This window comes from Ursus maritimus (assembly GCF_017311325.1).
Source record: "Ursus maritimus isolate PB19 chromosome X unlocalized genomic scaffold, ASM1731132v1 scaffold_X1, whole genome shotgun sequence".
Classification (NCBI taxonomy): domain Eukaryota; kingdom Metazoa; phylum Chordata; class Mammalia; order Carnivora; family Ursidae; genus Ursus; species Ursus maritimus.
In genome coordinates, this window is record NW_024423319.1 from 7,503,480 (window position 1) to 7,523,674 (window position 20,195).

General features: G+C 46.9%; 1 protein-coding gene across 1 annotated transcript in view; it reads right to left on the reverse strand.

Annotated features, from left to right (window-relative positions):
• GPC3 (glypican 3) overlaps positions 1-18,616 on the reverse strand; it is a 417,949-nt gene extending 399,333 nt beyond the window's left edge. The window contains exon 1 of the mRNA XM_040627476.1: positions 18,300-18,616. Coding sequence (XP_040483410.1) covers positions 18,300-18,474 — 175 coding nt within the window. The 5' untranslated portion in view covers positions 18,475-18,616. The remainder of the gene's footprint in view (positions 1-18,299) is intronic.
• Between the last annotated feature and the right edge of the window lie 1,579 nt (positions 18,617-20,195).

Here is a 20,195-nt window from a genome sequence, read left to right on the forward strand (position 1 = left end):
AGCCATTGCACCTTGTAATGACATTCTCGGCTGCTGTAAATAATCCGTGCCCTCTATTTTATCTTTCCTCTTTCTCGACGACAGGAACCTGTGGAAAAGGGAGTCCGCTGCCTTGTTAGTACAACACGCGCACGGCACCCGAGCAAAATGCAACCGCAAGAAAATCAAACGCTCACTCTTGATCCCTGAGTGAGAAGTCACGTTATTGATCTTCTCCCTTTTCCTACCCTCCCGCTGATCTGAGCGTCTACACTGACAGGCTCTAGCGCTGTGGCATTCATGCCATCTTGGGGAATAGCTGTGTAAATGTCCCGGTCATTTTAGACATCTCCAACATAACTGTTGTGTTAGAACTTGAGAATCTGAAGGACTGGGAAGGACAGATTTTCCTCCTCCTCCCCGCACCCCACCCTCATGTAATGGGAATCAAAATCCCCACTAATTGGCCCTCCTCCTGCATGTCGCCGAAGTCTAGACTTGGTGGCAACCCCTTTCTGTGGAAGAGATTTAATGAAGGAGAAAGCGCACGGGAGGGGTGTTGGCAACTTTAGGAAGCTTGGAGACACAAGGAGTTCTTGGTAAGCTGAGACTGAAAGCTAAAGGATATTGTCTGTCTCTCTCTCTCTTTCACATACACATACACACACGTTGGTGAGTCCACTCTACCCTGCACCAAACGTCTCCCCAAATCGAGGAAAATCTAAGTTATTAATGCAACACCTAAAAGACTTTTCATTGATGCCCACTGGTGACTGTTTTCCTCCTTGCTTTCTTCGGGAGCTATGAAAAACCAAAATAAATTACCCAAACAAGTGATTTGGGGATTTCTCTTCCATTCCCATGATCTCACTGAAAAATTCAAAAATTGTTAATAGTCACTTCATTCTTCTGTCAAGTCGTGGGTGATGCGGATTCAGAGCTCCCCAGAGCCCAGTGTGGGCTCCAAGAGGCAATGCCAGGAGCTACACGAACCAAACCTGGATCTGGGGTCTCCCTGTGGGCAGCCAGTCTTATATGATCTGCCTTCAGAAAACTCTCAAGACCGCAGCAGTCTGTTTCAGGAATATGTGCCTCATTTACTTTTTTTTTTTTTAAGGGGGAAGTGCAATCAGAGAGAAATGGTGACACGGGAACTATGGAGCCAGGTAGGTCCCAAACCGTGCCGACCCTGTGTGTCTAAGCAGTGCCGGGTTCAAGGTACCTGATGATATAGTCAGCTGGGGCCGTGATGGAAACAGGTTGATGTAATCACTGAGGCAGTTCAACTCCTAGATGATGACCTTCACTGAACAGGAAAATCGAATACCCATGACCCCAGGCTGCTGAACTCACTCAGGAAACAGCATTCCCACAGATTCAAGCCACGGTTCCCCCCCCCCCCGCACCCTTTCTTCCCCTCCACAGATCGGGAGACCCCTCCTTGCCAGGTCCTCATCTGTCTACCTGTCTGCCTCCCCCACCAAAAGCAGAGCGAGTGGAGTGTTTGACTTCGAATCCCCAGTACCTCACACAGTCTGGGTTCTCCGAACTGGTTTCAGGAGTAATTCCCAGAAATGCTGAGCTCTTCACAAGAGTAGTGACTAGGAAGACGGCTCTGGAACCAGACTGAGTGTGATTCATTTCAGAAAAATATTTGACCGTGGCCAAGTCACTAAACCTCTCTAAGCCTCAGTTTCCTCATCTGTAAAATGGGGAAAATAATGTTACCCACCTGGTAGTGCTGTGGTGGGGATTAAATGGGATGTTGCCCATAAAGGGCTTAGCACAGTGCCTGGCTCAATAAATGTTAATGATTATTAGCACCGCCCCCACCACAGGTGCTCAATAAAAACTGGCTGAATTGAAGTCACACCAGTGGGAATGACTAGCAGATGTGAAGGCCGCCTGGGCTCTTTTTTTTTCTTTTCTTTCTTTCTTTCTTTCTTTTTTTTTTTTTTTTGGTTTTTCCCACCTCACTCTGCCCCAGATGACCTCTGAGATTTTTCTCTTTTTTTTCTTTTTCCTTTCTTTCCTTTTTTTTTCTTTTTTCTTTTTTGATTAAAGAGATCAAATAGGGGATAGTTAGGCTGCAGTTTTGCTGATCTTCAGTTTTTCATTCAGGGCAGAACACCAAGTCTGGCAAAGTCAGGCAGATGATTTTCTGAGAAATATGACAAGGCTATTAAAAACTCTAAATGAAAGTTGTGTAATGAGCATGAATCTGAATACATTTAAATTTCCTCCAGATCCAGTAATTCCAGCAACACCGTGACATATATTTCTAAGTGTGCTTTTGCGGACGTGAGGAGACCAAGCCCTAAAAGATAGCAGGATTTCTTTTAGGGTGGGGGTGGGGAGGGGATGCACAATTGTCATGAAAATTAACCCCTGAAAATGCACAGGATTTTATTACCAAACGGATGCCTGAGGAGATTACTAGATTTTTAGGGTCTTTACTATCAAGAGAGCAACCTGCATGCCTGAAATAATTAAGAAGAGACTCAATTATCTAGTAAACTGAAATTTCAAACCACCCTGCTTACCTAAATGAGAAAAGCTGCTTAGACTAAAGCGTCATTACTTCTATTTAGAGAAGCCTTCGCAAAGATATACAAGGAGCTAAAGAATGGGACCCCACATTCTTCCCTAAGCCACAACAATGCCTGTTTATGTAAATAAGATTTTCAATAACGGGACAGAATCTGAAAAAAAATGTTTTCATTATTGTCTCTGAAAAAATGCAAATGCAGAAGATGAAAGTCAAGGGGCTTTCACTAGAATGGGCCCTGAATACCCTAAAATATTTATTCTATGTGAGCCTGAGTCTGGAATCCAAGTGGTTCTAACAAATAGGCAAGGAAGGACCCGTTCTCAAAAATGTCTGAGTACGATAGGAGGAGGCGCAAAGCTCTCTCTGACTCCGTGGCAAGTGGAGTGCATATTTATTCCAAAACTCGGTTTACAAAGAAATAAAAGTAGTAGTAGATATCTATTTATGTTTATTTGGCAGCCCCTTCCAAACTCCGGGCCAAAACAAATATCCTTGCCTCCATCGTCACCATCTAACAATCAAACACCCCCGCATGACCATAACAGCCTCCAGGCGCAAACTAAAAGCTCATTAAAGCCTATATGGAGGCTATATATAGAAGAACTAAACAAAGAGGGAGCGAACTATTAGCCAAATTAATTAGACTGTTCATACTTTTGACAACTATCGCTATTTGTTTGAACTCAAGTGTCCAGCTCCTTCTCTGATAGGTATTGATAACTACAGAGATACCACAGAGCCAGAGTTTTAAACTGCGCCCTGTAGGTTTCTGGTTCGAGAACTCGGGTTTTGACCCGTACTCTGTATATCAGCCTTCCTGTTGCTGTTTAGGCAGCTGATAAGAGGCAGAAATCCTTCTTGCTCATTAGGCCATTAGCTGCTGTTAAGCAAAGGGCTGGGGCTGGGGAGGGGGGTGTTCGGTGGCCCAGAGGAATGTGCCGGACTCCACATATAAAGCCAGCCCCGATTTGGGGTTAAGAATTTAACCTTAAAAGGCTGACAAGTCATAAATTTGCCTGAGGTTCATATATATGTGTGACTTTCACAGTTTATATTTCCTAGCCAGGACTCAAAGTCAAAACATGCCCCTGATTAATGAATGGTACTAATTGTTATTCCTGACTTGAGAACATTAGTCTTTATCCAAAATATTTTCTTTAAAAACACACAATCTCATACCTAAAACTCTCTGGCTTAGGGGAGTTTGGACAACCAGTTGGGGAAAAAAATAGGAGGAGGAGCCTAATGTTATCTGTTACTTGGTGCTACCATTTTGGTAGTCCAGATTGACTCAAATGCTTCCATTTCATTGTGTCCATCAAGCAAAGTGCAAAGGAATGTCCCCCAAATCTAAACATCTGAGATAAAGCAACCATCTGTGACTCTACACAAAAACTGAGCGGGGGCGGAGGCAAGGGTGGGGGTGGAAGGGCTGAAGTATCTCCGAGCACGTTTTGTCTAACTTATCTTGTTAAATATTTATACATAGGTGCATAACCTAACAGCCTTGGCCAAGCTTGGAAGAGATAATAGACACAGGACAAACAAAAGATCCCCATAAGTGTAAAGACAAGGGAAAAAATGCCAAGGAATAGTCCAACTGGAAGACGCTCTTTAACCCGAAGTCAAATTTGAAACTAGGACAATAAAATCCTGCAAGGGACACAATGTCCTGAAATGTGATCACTTCATCAGGGAAAAGCAAGCTACATTTGGTTAGCCTGTGAGCTAGGTGTCAATTCCACCCCACATTAGCAGTGTTTCAAAGGGGCTCCCTGATCTTCAGAAAAAGGAAAAGCAATTCGGTGGAAGACAAGAGATTTCTAAGAACAAAGATGCAATTTGCATTCATTGAGAATTATGACAAAGTGAGAGAGAATGTAAACTACATAGCGATGATCTGAGATACTCCAGTCGGATATATTTAGCCTGCTGCTATCTGTACAGAAACCCTTTTAAATACTCGGAGTTCTTAGAAAGTGGAATGTAAATTCATCGGTGCATATTTTAGAACTCTGCATTTCCAAACTAACTAAGGAGTCGAATTTCGAAATATCCCCGGGAGAAGTAACCAGGTACCCCAACCAAATACGCGGGCAGAAGTGGAAAGGGTGTTTTCTCTCCAGAATCACTGAGGGCAAGCGGATGTGGAGGAGGCAGAGGAAGATGGGCGAAGAGAGAGGAAAAAAGGAAATCAGGAGCTAGAGGAAAAGGAAACACAACTTAAAAACTAAAATACAGAGGAAAATATAAAACATTCCACTCCTCCAATTTTTTTAGAGAACAAGAAACACAAAACCATCCAATAAATATAACAAATCATAAAACACCTTCTGTTCTAAATTATAACCAGTTGAGAGAGAGCGTGAGGGTAGAAAGGAGGAAGGCGAAAAAAGGGAAGCTGTGGGGAGCAGTCCAGCGGATGATGAATGGGGGGGCTTGGTAGCTTCGGAGATTTTCTGAGCCCCAGGAGGGCAGCGATGGGTGTGCTCAGAGCACCCGCTGCTCCCTTAGCTACGGGTGTCCTAGTAACTCGGGCTACTTCTTATCGCTCTATGAAATAAATGGCGATGAGCTTTTGGAGAATTTTACCCAGAATTGTTAGTCGGCGATACATCTCATTGCCACTAGGACCTAGCTTGAAAATAAAACTGGATATTGCAGAGGGGCGGAGAAAGCCTGAATGACTGACTAAATGCCGGTTCCAACTCCTTCAAGCTTTGTGAATGAGGCAACTTTACTCCCCCAAAGAACAAAGAAAAGGCAATCTGACAGCTTTTGAAGGCCAAAAGAACCTTCAGGCAACGTTATTAAATTGACCCACAGCACTGAAGTTTCAAAGGCAAGAAATGACTTAGGTTTTAGAAATTAACACTTACATAAAACCTTCAGAATTCCACAGGGGAAAATAAACCTTTATTTCAGAAATAAACTTTGAAGTTTGAAAACAAAGCAGAAAATCGGTTTCTGAAAACAGAAGGGACTATTTGAAACACTGAGCACAGTTCTTCCATGGCCCTCTGAATAGCTTCAAAAGTTCCACTCTGACTTCTGGGGATGGCCAGAGAAGGTACACCCCAGAGGGCCAGTAAAAAAAAAAAAGTGGGAAACCATGAAGTCCCTAGGGTAAGAACAAAATGGTCTCCGAAGATACTTGCCTCTGGCCACATTAAATTAAGCCAAGGCGTAGACAAGAGGCTCTAACTATCTGGGAGAGCAAAGATTGTTTTCCAAACTAGTCACAAAGTTATTAGTGACCTTATGGGCTAATTCCAGCCCCTTCATTCTACTCCCCCTTCCCTCCTTCTCCCCCCAACTCTCTGAATCTCTTTCTCCTCCCCCATCCTCCCCCTCCCCATACATTTCTTGCTGGGCCACATGAATGAATGAACAGCCAAGCACAGCACAAATGCAAGAAATCAAAAGAACATGGATCTATTATGTGCAAGACCCTCCCGAGTCCTGCAAGGTCCTTGTCCTCAAGGAACTTACACTTGGAAGCAGCCCTTCTCAAGCTTCAACGTGCATACAAATCAACTGGGGGTCTTGTTCAAAGGGAACTAGGCATGGGGAACCGTGATATGGTTCGTGCAGCAGATGGCATCGCACGGCCACCTTGAAGGGTGGCTAGGACTAGAGCAGGCACTGATGGAAGGCAGAGTGTCAGGTGGCCCAGCAGGAAAGGCTCGGAGGCCAACAACTACAGGGTCCTTTCAGTTAAGGAGTTTGAGGTCTGCTGTGCTTAAACAGAGGGCGCACAGGCCAAGGAGGTAAGCGTGAAAGACATGATGGAGGCAGACTGACAGGACTTAGCCATTTAATTTGGGGGGGATGAGATGTGGACAAAGAGAAATCCAAGATCATTGCCTGGTTTCAGGTCTGGGCACCCGAGTTGCTATGGCCACAGATGCAGAATGCTGGAGGGGGGCAGGTTTGCGCAGGCGGGAGGAGAAAATGATGGGCTGGTTTTTGGCTCTGCGGAAAGGGAAGCCCTGATAGGACTTCTGGATGGAGATGTTTGGCAGGGCGACTGGCAGATCCTGAACGGGACAGCAAGGAAGAGGTCAGGCTGGAAAGGGAGACGGGAGTGATTCGAACAGCGAAGATAATGAAGTCATGGGAATGGGTGTGGGAATGAGCAGAGAGAGAACAGAAGGGGCAAAAGGACAAACACGACTGGAGCACTTGCGTCTAAGAGAGGGTGGGAGGAAGGAGGCAAGCAGGCAGAGACAGAATCAGCCTTAGAGGAGAGAGGCCCGGAGTGAAAAATGTCACCAAGTCAAAGGAGTGTGGGAAGTTAAGTCAAATGTTTTCTATCCAGCCCATCTTCCTTCCCCTCAGAATCCAGTGGGCATACTGGGAAGAGCCTGAGCTATTGAGTGAGACAAACCTGGATGCAAATCCTGGCTCTGCATATTACACAGCCTCGGGGAAAATAAGCCTTTCTGGGCCTCTGTCTCTTCATCTGTAAAACCGAGATGACATCACCTCCCTTCCAGGATTGCCGTGTAGATTAAAGGAGATTAAATATAAAGCAACTGGCACATAGTAGGCACTCAGTAAATGGTAGTTTCTGTGCTCTTGCCTCGGGAGCCCTTCCATACTATTCCATTAACCTGAAAGTGGTCTCGAAAAAATCTACTGGAGAACAAGGGGTTTCAAGTTTACATTGAATGAAAGTAGAAGCCTGGATGAAGGCAACCTCTTGAACAATAAGGAAATTAAAGAAACTCTTCATGCCAGAGAAACAGAAAATTCTATCACCCTCCCCCCCCCCCCAACAACAACAAAACACATTACATCTCTATAGACACTTCAGAAAAGATCAGCCCAATTACACAAGTATGCCTAGTACTCGCTTGGAACCACATGTTTCAGAGAGCAGCCAGCAGGGCCCAGTCTCTATGCCACTCCGGACTACAGCTTTCATTCTCCAGAGTGGGAGGCTGCTCCCCAGTGGGGGCTGAGGGTGGCCGAGAGGCCTCTCTGTTGGAACCAGGCAGGTCAGCAGAACTCCGAAGCTTCGGACACTTTATGAGTGGTGGTATTGTCTGTACATAAGATATGTGAAAGCAAGGCTTGCACGACACAAATGTAAGGTAGGGTTGTGAAAGACCACCCACAGCTAAGAGTAACAATTAGCAACTTCCAAACAGTTTAAATAGCATGCAAAATTATTAATTACTGCTATCAGAAATGAAAGAAATCCAATCCCTTGCTTCAAATGTACTTCTCTACATCCCCCTCCCCACCCTTGTGTATATGTGTGTGTGTGTGTGTGTGTGTGTGTGTGTGTGTGTGTTTGGTAGTGCATTATCTTATTTGCAAAATCTTGGACCATGACAACATCTACTCATATTTTCTCCTAATCAAGAGAATTCTTGAAGTCTTTGGCAGTTTTTTTTAAATCACCAGATGTTGGCAAAATGCATTTTAAGATGTGTCACATGCAAAAGCCTGGAAAATATCATCCACACCCATGACTTCCAACTTGAGCCTATATGCTGATGAGTCCCAACTACGCTTCTTCCAAACTCCAGAAGAGTGTATACACTACTTCCCAGAGTGATCTCATCTATTCCCAGACTTTCAGTTCCCATCTATATGTTGTTAATGTCCGAGTATGTATCACCAGCCCTGATTTTTCTCTCTTCTACCATCTGAAACACGACCTCGACTACCTAGCAGACATTTCCGCCTCACGGATCAAAGAACCCCTCAAACTCAACCCCTTCAAAATCAAACTCATTATTTCACCCCTTAAAAATATGTCCTTCCTGGGGCACCTGGCTGGCTCAGTTGATAGAGCATGTGACTCTTGACCTCGGGATCGTGAGCTCGAGCCCCCATGTCAGGGGTAGAGTTTACTTAAAAATATACGTTCCCTCTATATTTCACTCATTCAGTCAACAGATATTTACTGAGCACCTATTATGTGCCATAGTCCCACCACCCAGAAAAACAAGAAGTTCTAGACTCTCCCTCCTGTTCTCGTATCCAGTCAGCAAGTCATACCGGATCCACTTCCTCTAGTGTCTCAGCTTGATCTTTTACTCGCCTACTTACTGCCCTGCTTTTTTTTTGCACCTGTATTACTAAGACTCCCGGCCAGTCATTCTCCATACTGAATACCGTTTTCTCTGCTTCAAATGTTTTCATGGCTCTTCATCATTCTTGGATACAGCCCAAGGAAACTCCTCAGCATTTCCTGCTTACTTTTCTAGTTCATCTTTCCCTTACTTTACCCCCCACAGCTGTCCTCCAACCAATCCAAACCAGTCCAGTCCAAAAAACGTGTCATTTTGTCTCTACGTGCCTTTGCATATACCTTATGTGACAGCCCACTTCAGGCAGCTAGGCACCCCTCGTCCATAGCTCAACCACCCCCAGATCCCTACATGGTGCCCGGCTCCACGGCTTCCTCCCTGGGCGGTGATTGTATCTTATTCATCAGCTCCTAGCTCAGTACCTGGCATAGAATCAGGGCTCAATGAATGTTGGCTGAAGGAGAGAATGAATGAAAAACTTTTCAATATTTATGCAGCGATGGCATATAGAGTTCATTATTAGTAGGTTTCTTTCCTGAGAATCTCCATCTGTTTTCGGAAACAACTAAATGTGGTCCCCAGTACAATCACTCCATGAAAGCGAACTTGGAAACGGCCTCTTGGGTCACATTCTCATTGCTATGGAGCTCAACATTGCAATGCAGCCCGTGCTAGAAGTCATTCTCCAAAATGAGCCAAATTCACAGTATGGGTTGACCATCACTGCTTTAAATGAGGGTCACATCTCTGTACTTAGGAAAATGATGCAACTTAATAAATGAGCTCTATGATATCAGGGACAATTCACTTTGCAACAATTTGGGGCCAAACCAACTGAAAATGGTTGACTCGAGCTCGGAGAAGCTATACCCCTATCTCTTCCCAGGGTAAGTTAGGCTTTTTTTCCCCTAGTTTATTAAGGATGTACAGATGTAGGGTTATTATATGGGTGTATGTATGAGTGTACAAATGTGGCTGTGTGTGTTAGAACCAGGCAGGTCAGCAGAACTCCGAAGCTATGGACACTTTATGAGTGGTGGCATTGTCTGTACATAAGATATGTGAAAGCAAGGCTTTCACGACACAAATGTAAGGTAGGGTTGTGAAAGAACACTCACTACTAAGAGTAATAATTAACAACTTTCAAACAGTTTAAATAACATAATTATAAATTGTTCCTATCAAAATAATAGAAATAACAAATATTATACATATATAAACTATGAATATACACACACGTGTGTGTATATAAATATAAATACATATAAAACCTATCCAAACACCATATTTTTTTAAAGTAGGCTCTATGCCCAACTTGGGGCTTGGACTCACAACCCCAAGACCAAGAGTCACATGTTCTACCAACTGAGCCAGCCAGGCGCCCCTCAGGCACCACATTTAGAGAGGGCTGAGGGGGGTGCCTGGGTGGTGCCGTCAGGTAAGCATCCGACTCTTGGTTTCGGCTCAGGTCCTGATCTCGGGGTCATGGGTTCGAGCCCCGTGTCAAGCCCCACATGGGGCTCTGCGCTCAGCGTGGAGTCTGCTTAAGATTCTCTCCCCCCCCGCCAAATAAATAAATAGATCTTAGAGAAACCTGCAGGTAAAAATTTCTCTCTCCTTGTCACTTCCTCCCCAGACTTCAGTTTTGAAAGAGGGGAAACAAGGCTCCCAGGGCCACAAAGAACAAATAAATGGGCTTCACCTCCACCACCCCATCCTCAATCCCTACTGCAGATCAACTTAGACAATGATGCATCCAGAGACTCAGTCCTTCTCTAGGTATATGCCATCCTCGGATCTCATTCAACAGTGGTCAAGTACTGTAGACTGTGTCTTTAGGTGTTTATTCTTCCCTTCGCTCCAACCTTTATTAATAACTCTGTACAAGGCACTCTACTCACCCCTCTAGAGGCTATCATGCTGAATCAAATATGGCTTCTGCATTCAACAGTTGTAGGGTCTGGCAGAGGCTATGAGTAAGCTATGTACTTCAAAAAAACGTGGATACGAAGCAAGAAGAAGTACAGATAGAGTATTTCTGGGACCCAGATGCACTTGGGGGCATATCTCCGTATTTTCTATGCACATGCGAGCTTCCCAATTCAAATGTTTTTCAATCCTTCAGGCTGTTATGCGTCAGTGAACTTTCTGATACATACCAGAGTAAGGGCTTTGAATGTCCTCCTTGTATCTGTTGCTCTAACCCTTCCTCTCTTCCCCACGTTTCCCTCAGCTTCAATCATCCAAACCAAAATTGGACAAAGAGCAATGGGGTATCCCAGGATGCTGATACATACCACAAGTACCAGAATGCAGTGTGGGAGAGAGGGAGCAGAGCCGCAATTGAGGAAGAAAGTATGCAAACACAGTTCTGATAGTATTTCCAAATGAACATCACCCCTTTCTTTTTCACCTTCTTTCCTAGTTGAGCCTCTAGCTGAAAGAACTCCCGATGGCTAGGGAGCCAACTAGTTGAGTGTTCTCAGCTGACTTTAAAAGCTTGCCCCAGTGCATACAGAAATTAAGAGCCCTCTCAGGAGGCCCTTTATCCTACTCCAATAAAATTTCCATGGCTGAATATCCACTTTGGATTATGTCCTTTTAAATGTACATTTATGAAGCTTCATGTTATAGGTAAGAAACACCAAACACCAAAGAAAAACTTTATTTTTGAAACCTAAATGCCACAGATCTGTAAAGTAAATAAACGCATTTATGTATATGCGATATATTTAATTCATCTATAAACTTCTTAGAATAGCCTTGTAAACGAGCATGGAACACTTACCTCTTGGAAAGATTTGGCTAGTCTACTTCTTTCGGGAAATTATAGTACAGCCGCATGAATTAAACCAGTCCTTTGTCACTTACCTATAGACAACAAATGGATTTTTGACCTGAAAAAGGAGCTGCTTTTTTAGAAACCTTAATATATTAGTAAAAGTGAATCAACTACTTAAATATTGGCTTTATAGAAATTTTACGTTGCTAATACATTTCTACTTCCAATCATTCATGTGGTCTACAAGTATTTATTGAGCACCTATGATTTGTACTATGCTCTTCACTAGACACAGCAGATACAAAGATGAAGATCACGGTCTAGATATAGATGGCTGGGAACCCATACTTTAAAGATGCCATACTCAGGATTTCTAATTTTCCAGTCATAAACTTATTTCCAAAAGGCAGACTCGAAAAGGCTGATTAAAATTATAGTCTAGAGGGGCGCCTGGGTGGCACAGCGGTTAAGCGTCTGCCTTCGGCTCAGGGCGTGATCCCGGCGTTCTGGGATCGAGCCCCACATCGGGCTCCTCCGCTGGGAGCCTGCTTCTTCCTCTCCCACTCCCCCTGCTTGTGTTCCCTCTCTCGCTGGCTGTCTCTATCTCTGTCAAATAAATAAATAAAATCTTTAAAAAAAAATTATAGTCTAGAATCCTGCCTTATTCTGGATGTATAAAAGAAATGCATGCCACATCATGGAAATTCTGAAAAACAGGATATTCTCAAAATCCTCACTTCTGAGAAATGCTCATCATTCAACTTTCAGGTGGATGGCTAGAATACAGCAAGTGGAGGTTTCTTTTATAATGACTTTAACTTCCCTGTCCCTACTTATTGCCACTTTCACTTGTATTTTATCTCCCTTCCTATCAATTATTTATCAATATAAGCCTATTAAGTATACTTCAAAGAGCTTAGTAGATTTACTAATCTAGCATATAAATACAATTTCGGCTACTGGAAGTAATTAACTGTTTGGAACACTAGCAATGCATTTGGTCCTAACATTGACTCCTTTTTACTCATGAGGAAAAATACAACTCTCAAATAAGGCTTTACCCAACTACACACAAAGAGAGGCAAAAGTGGACATGCCTTTCTTGGTAATCAATCTGGATTCATTTTTGTTTAAAAATGGCGGACAAGTATTTCTAATAATTAGCACTCGGACAATTGAGGTTTAATTGGCCTACTCTGAAGTACAGAACTAAATCTCCTTTACTTTGTATATTCAACAAGGTTTTCAAGTGAGACTACTGTGCTCCAGTGAGGGTTTTCTCCGCACACGCAGCATTTCAAAATGCACATTTTCTCTGCTGGTATGCCCACCTTCACCTCGCTTTCTGACTCGCATTCTCCCTGTCATTCTATCTCGGAAGGTAAATTCCCATTACCTTATGCTGTCTCTAAAGCCAGTCTGGGGCCCATGATTTGGATTCTATTCTCTGATGCTCATTTCTTAATGGAGCGCTGGGGATCCTGTTTCAAGCCAGACGATTTGCTAAATATGGGCAGATGAGGGGGGGGTCCTGCCCACACCTTCCATTAGACCCTAGATTACCCAAAACATCAAACCCCTTTGCAAGCTTGGCTAGGGCTGAATAGATGTTGGCTCCTGGTATGGTCTCTTGAATTTAGCCCGAGCACAAATTCTGATCCCAGGCTACAGAAACGTGTGAGGTACTTCAACAGGTCCGTGCATGTGTTATAGCTCGATTCCCAAATACAGCAATGTCAACGTCAGTGAGAAAGGTCTAGCTGACATTAAATCAAAGAGAGTTTGATGTAAGAGAGGTCTTTACAATTTATGTGCTATAATAATGGTCTGTGATGATACTATGCCAATCATAACAATGTTGCTAATTTCCATTTGTTCTGTGGGTACTCAACATTAATAAGCCCTTCCTGATGGTAAGAGTCACCAGCTAACAGAGGAAAGACTGAATCTGGCTCCAGGCAAAATAATATGTAGCCTAAAAAGTTTGTCCACCTACCCCAACGGTGTATCCGAACAAACTGGACTTAGGCTTTTAAAATAAGTAAGATGACGCAGAGCTTAGGAAAGTATCTGAGAGTTCATAGAGAATACGTCATGATCTAGAAATTCTATTATCGTCAATAATTGACTAAGCGTGCTATGGTGCTCTTGGTATTGTGCTCAACTGCACCAACTGCAGTGCTTTCCCTTTAAGAAGCTTCTAATCTAAAACATACAAATAACCATATGCAGAAAAAAGCGAGAGATCAGAGTAAAGGAAGCATTCACAAAAATGTACAAATTCAGCATGCCAGAACTTTTCAGTTGAGCAATATGATCCCTAGTGAAATTCTTTCCAAATGATGTATCGTGTGCACAAGTTATAAGTGATTATCTTCAATTTTCTTAGAAATGAGTAATAAGATACCTCTTAAGACCCATGCTTTTGTATATGCATCAAACACTAAAGTTGGCGTGGTCATTGATAGCTGCCATTTAAGGAGAAAACATATTTTCTGTCTTGCCTCATAGCAGACAGACCCAGGCCTCTTTCTTCCCAGGTTGGTAATAAGCAGCCTTTTTCTAGGCTACAGCGAACAGCAAACATTGCAACTCCGAAGATCAAAGTAGCAGAACGCTCAAAAATATTGCATCAAAATATTGGATGCAATCTACCAGCCCGTAAGGAAAAAAAAATTGCAAAACCGACGCCATCTGTGTCATCCAGCATCCATCGGGATCATCTCATGCATGCATCTCCTAACGCCTGCGTGGAATTTGCCCCAAGAATTAGGAAAACTCTCTTTAAGATGGCGGCCTAATAAGAGCGACCGCCCTATCTCCCACTTCATCTCTTCAGTGCTTTTCCCTTGCCCAGGCTGGCTATTGTGACCGTTTCAGCCAATTTCCTGGAGGTATTTTCTAGCCCTTTTCACCCTATTTAATCCTACAAGTTTCCTGAGAAGCCTGTTTACTCGTAGGCTCCCCCACTAGACTGTGAGCGCCTTGACAAAAGGGGCTGTGTCTTCCTCCCCTCGGCACCTCCCGCACGCACGTCGCGCGGGGCCTGGCCGTCCAGCGCCCGCCAGCCAGCTCCTCCAGCGGCCGCACGCTGCCCTCCGAGGCCAGCCCGGTACCACCCGTCAGGGCTGGCCTCCGCCATCGAGGCGCACCGGCCTCCGAGGAGGCCTCCGAACTGTGCAATAATGCGACTTTTGTCAGGGCGCGAACACATCACCTGCTCGCCCGCACGTCAAGTGCGGTCTCGGGGGACAGTAAGTCCTTCCACATGCACACCCCGGGGCTTGTTCTCCCCCCCCCCGACGTCAGGGGCGCTAGCTGCTTCGAACTAATTGGGGAGCCGCAGCGGGCAACCCAGACACGGCCGCAGGTTCTCACGCTTGAAAACAACAACGACAACAAATAACCAAACTCCCACTTTGTGGCAGGGGCGCGGATTTTTATTTTTATGGTGTTTCATCTATTTTGAGAAACTCCAAGTCGGGCTTGGCTCTTCAGGGTTGCCTTTGACCCATATGGGAGTTTGGCCTTTGGGATGGGTTCCTGCGCTTTCCAGGGCCCGCTCTAAGGCAAGATCCCTCAATCTTTGGGGAGTTGAAACACTACCACGGTTTGTTTGATTTTCTCATTCCCAGCCGTCCCCTTCACCGCCACCCCCCACAAAAGCGGTGTATGGCATTCATAAAGTGAATTACACTTGATTTTTGTTTAGAGGAATTTTTTTTTTCAGACTTCTGTAACATTCCCTTGAGACAATTGGAAACATCATTGTCTGATTACTAGCTCACTTTCCTTGCCTAAAATTGTATCCATTCTTGATTGCGCCTGTGGGTAGGTTAAGCAAAACAAAATAAACATCCAGACTTATGAGCTCATTGGCTTTTTTCTGAATTTTTCTAAATTAAATAAGGGCAAAAGAGCTACACTGAAAGTCAGTTATATGGATTTTTCTGCCAAATGCTAACTCTGTGTGCCTGGTTTCCATCTGTGGTGCTTTCCAAGTTACAAATCCTTAAAAAGAGAGAGAGAGGGGGGTATGAAAAGATCTATGGATTTGGGGGACATGCTATTTAGAATTGCTATCCCATGCCTTTGAACGCTCTAAAAGAAATGGGAACATGAGATTGTAAGGCTTTCGATCAGCTTTGTGGAAGTCTGGTGTAGCCCGTCAGCACCAGTGATTTATTTTTTAGGCTGGCTGATTTCAAATGCCATTTAGTCTCATCCATATTAGCATAAGAAATGTACCTTATCCACTCTAACCCAATTCAGCTAATGGCCAAAGTTAGCAGTCAATCCCAAATGGTCCCCCTAAGTGAGACAGGACATTCTTGAGGATTTCTCCTTACTGTGACCAAATCTCATTTTATCTGGGACAAAGAGAGCTTTAATTAGCAGTTAATACAGTGACATGGGCAAAATGCACATGGCTTAAAATATAGATGGGGGAAAAAAAAGTCAAGTGGTCATCTTGATGGCTCGTAACTATCAAATAATTTGCAGCTCTCTTTCAATTTCCAACCACTGAACGACAGCAGCAAATGACACATTTATTCACTTTGAAATGATGCACTTGCCATTGTATTTAGTCGGCCATTATCGTCTCTTCTCTGAAATACTGATGAGCTCTTTCCACTCGTGGACATTAGGATTTTCACCATGTTTCCAATTCTACAGTGACCAGAGTTGCCCAAGGGAAATTTGGGACACATGGTTTTCACGGCAAGACAAGAGTGCTGGAAATCTGTGCAGCCCCCGGAAAATTCAGGATATATGGTAGCTGCCTGGGTGTCACCATATTTGAAGTTTGGCTTTACTCCAGCACGAGTCAGAACGGTGCCTGTCCGCCACCTAGAAGGTGCTGGCCACCGCACACGTTTGTTAACTAGAAGTGAAGTAGGGAAGTTGGGTGTATATGAAGACCCTTGGAAAGTGATTTTGCCCACAGAGTTTGGGAAATACTGGAGGAAAAAGAAAAATCCCCATTAGGAATTCCTGTTCTCTACAGCATGGCCATCCTTAGGCAGGGAGCAAGGGAGCTCGCAGGGCGAGAGCCCAGGCCAAATCTCTTACACACAGTGTGTGGGCCCTCCCAACTCTTGTATACAGATGCTGCAAAGAGGCAGGCAGCCAGAGAGCTGGGGAGGAGGAGGGAGGGCCAGCGCCAGCACGAGTGTGTGTAGAGGGAGGGGGTTGCTAAATGAGTATCAATGTGTTCCTTCTGGTCTTTTTCTTCTTTTAAGCACAACCTTTACTCCCAGGCTTCGAATCAGCCAAAAGTGGCCCCAACCCCAACCCTGGAAGCATTCATCTTGCGGGGACTCATCCTGTGAGGACCAATTTTTACATTATCAACAGAAGCGTGTTCTCTGGCCTGAGCAATCTAATTACCACGGCACTTCGAGGGGAGAGAGATTTCGCCTGTTGTTCCAGCTCTGTGGAACTGATTCATAGGTTGCCCCTTACAGCTCCCGCACACGCCCACGTGGTACGTTATTAACACAGAGCAGTGGAAGAGGTAGTTCTCCCCTCCCATAGAGCGAAATCCTGCAACGCAATATTTAACATATGCGCAAATGCATTTCAGTCGCCAAAAGGGGTGACCAATTACCTTTGCAACCAAACAGCAGGCTCGCTCGGCTCTTTTCATCTACCTAAAGAAAAGGCTGAGGGCTGAGGGCTGAGGGCGCGCTGGCTGCCTAGGTAACCTCCTGCTAGTGAACGCTCGCTGGCAGCGCCCACAGGGCGCGCATCGCACTCGCAACTTGGTCCAACCATCAGGCCCGCCTCTCTGACTTGTTGAGAGCCACGAGCCAAGTTTTGACGAGGGCTGCTCCCCGATCCCTCCGAAGCGCGGGACGCGCGCCTCGCTAGAGGCAAGGGCTGGGAAGAGACCCCGAAGGCCACGGACGTCTCAGGGTTTTGCAAACACCACCGGCCGCTTCTGCAGCGCGCACCTCTGATAAATTAACCTGTTTCAGACCAACTCTTCTTGCCCGCATTGTCAGTGTAGCAACTTGTCCTAATTGGATTCTAAGGCAGGCTTTTAGGAGTCCAACCGCGGGACAGTCAATCACACAGGGCCATCAATATTCATCTGTTGACAGCGGCAACCCTTAGCTAAGGTTAAAATATGCCCTTACAACACGATCTGATTGTGCAGAACAAAAGGCAGGCGTTCGGAAACTTTCCTCCACCTAAAATCATCTCCCCTTCAGGGTCCAGCCTGTCAAGAAGGCAGATGAATTTGAGAAGGGGAGGAGTTAAATCATCTTTGGACTCCTGCTCCCCGGCCAGCAGCACCGTTTTCGAAGCGATTTTGCCAACCTAGATAAGGGACGCTGTTTTGAAGGGAAAGGTTCGGTCTTCCTCATCTTGGGGACCCTCCTACTCAAAAGTTTCCCCCAGCGTGTACTCTACCTGCCACTGCGGATTCGGAGATCTGTCCCCAACTTTGCCTGCACTTGGGCCCGCGAACCCCGGGAACCCAGGCTGCGAAAAAGAGGGCGTGGGGGTCAGGTTGGGGAGAGAATGGCCGTAGCCACGGTCCAGATCCGGCTGAAACGCTGGCACGTTCGTGCAAGCGAGGGTGGCAAATGCTCGAGGCACAGGCTCGGCCGTGGGGCGCCAGTTTACCGAGGCCCGGGGAAGCAGCTCCCACCTTCCCGCCCTCCCCAAAAAAATGGGCGCCCGTGAGAAGGCCCTCCCGGCCGTGCTTCCTACCCGCACCTTCCCTGACAGTAAAGCGAGCCCGGGAGATGCGGACACGGTTCACACTCACCCCTCCGCCCTCCCCCGGTAGACCTGGCCGGGCCCCGGGTGCAGGACCACTCCCAGGTGCCACCGCGGCCCCACGAGGCCAGCGCGCCCGGGGTACGGTCGCCACGCGCCCCCGGCTCCCCGCCAGGCGCGGGGAACGCGCGCGGGGACGCCTCCTCACCTGGCACGGGGGTTTCGGGCACCCACTTGAGTCCGGGCTGCAGTCTCTGGAAGAAGGAGCGGACCTGGTGACAGGTGGCGTCCGGCGGCGGCGGCGGGGGCTGCGCCTGTCCCGGGCAGTCCAAGCTGAGCAGCATCGCCACCACCAAGCACGCGGTGCGCACGGTCCCCGCCATCCTGCTTCGCGGGCAGGGAGGAGAGCGCGGGAGAGTGGCAGCGGGGGCGAGAGCGGTCCCGAGACTCGGCGAGGCTGGCAGCGGCCCTGAGGAGCGGGAGACGTGCCGCTACCCAGCCGCGGCAAAAGTTTCCTCGCAGCTACCTGGGCGCGGGGCGAGGGCGGGAACTGCTCGGCGGCTCGGGCGGGGCGGGGCCGGCGGGCGGGGCGGGGCGACGGGGGACCGGGTGGGGCGGGGCGAGGCCAAGCGCGCGGCCAGGGGGCGGCGGCCGCCGAGCGGCGGCGAGCCTGCGGGTGCGGGGCGCAGGGCTGCGGGGTTGGCTGGGGCACGGCTGCTCGGGGACCTGGCGGGAGCGGCGGGGAGGAGGGCGCCGAGCGCGTGCGGTGGCTCCTGGCGGCCCAGCCCAGCTGCCCGCTCGCCGCCGCTCTACCCAGGGCGCTCTGGCATAACTACTGCAGAGGGGCTGCGGGCTCCGGCGCGCTGATTGGCTTCCCAGCAGCCGTCCCCTCTGACTGGCTCTGGGAGAAGTTCCCCAGCCTCACTCCTCCTTCCCGCCGCTCATTGGCCTACAGCCGGCAGGGCTTTTCCCTTTAGGATTTTTGCAACCTCTCCATCCTTCCTCGGGGTGCGTGAGGGCTCCCTGGCCTCGGGGCCCCTCTCCGCTTGGCCACAGGCCTCCTTCTAGCCTGGTGCAGCTCGCCCCTGGCCACCGGAGCCACCCGAGGTCTTCCTCCCCCGCACAAAATCCACCTCCTCTTCCTGCTCTCCGAGGGGCTTCCCTTGAGCCGTTTTCCCAACGCAGCAGCCCCGGCGGGTTTGCAAACCCAACCCACGAATAGTCCCATTCGGGGGCAGCTGGGGACCGCCGTTGCGGGGGGGGGGGGAGGTTCACAGCCTGCCTCATCTTCGACTCCTGTACCTAAAAAGTCTACAAGCCCGTGGGATTTGCTACGTTTGATTCCAAAGAGCCACACAAAGTCAGAGAAAGCACCCGATCCCAGGATGTTAAAAGAATCTGTCTCCTGCAAGATAGCCCCCGGTGACCCCTCATGAAGCAAAGCATAACTGGTGACAACAAAATAACCTGGGGCTTAACGCCAGCCTAACTCATTAGAAAATCATTGGACACAGCAGATTCATCGAGCCAGAGCTTGCCTGTTTCGTAGATGGAGTAGAAGGCTGTTTGAACTGTCTCCTAGACCCAAATCCCCACCTCTCCTGCCTAAATTTCTCCATTAGAAATCCAGTTCTTTGAAAATGAAATACCTCTCAAAGGAGGAATGCATTTAGTCATTACCTACGTGCTCCTAGGTAGGGATCTTTAACTCTCTTATTCTTCTCTGTGACTCCCCCCGCCAACATGCCTCTTAGCATGGTGCCTTGCTCGTCCTAGGAACTCAAAAAGTACTCGTATAATGATATGATTTAACACCTCAGTGTGGATTAGTTTATCATCTGATTGTGTTGTTTCTGATTTAGGTAAAAGTAGGTTTTGATAAGGAAAGAAAAGGGAGAGCCTCCACACCACGAATTTTCCAGGGAGTGCCAGGCCAGGGAAGAGGAGGTCATATGCCAGAACTTGTGGGCTGAGAAACGAGGTAGAGGAAAGGTAGGCTGCTGAGGAGCTCGCTCATTCATTCATTCATTCATTCTGTAACAAAGATCTGAACTCCTACTATGCACCAGACACGTGCGATGCAAACAGACAATGGGGATCCAAA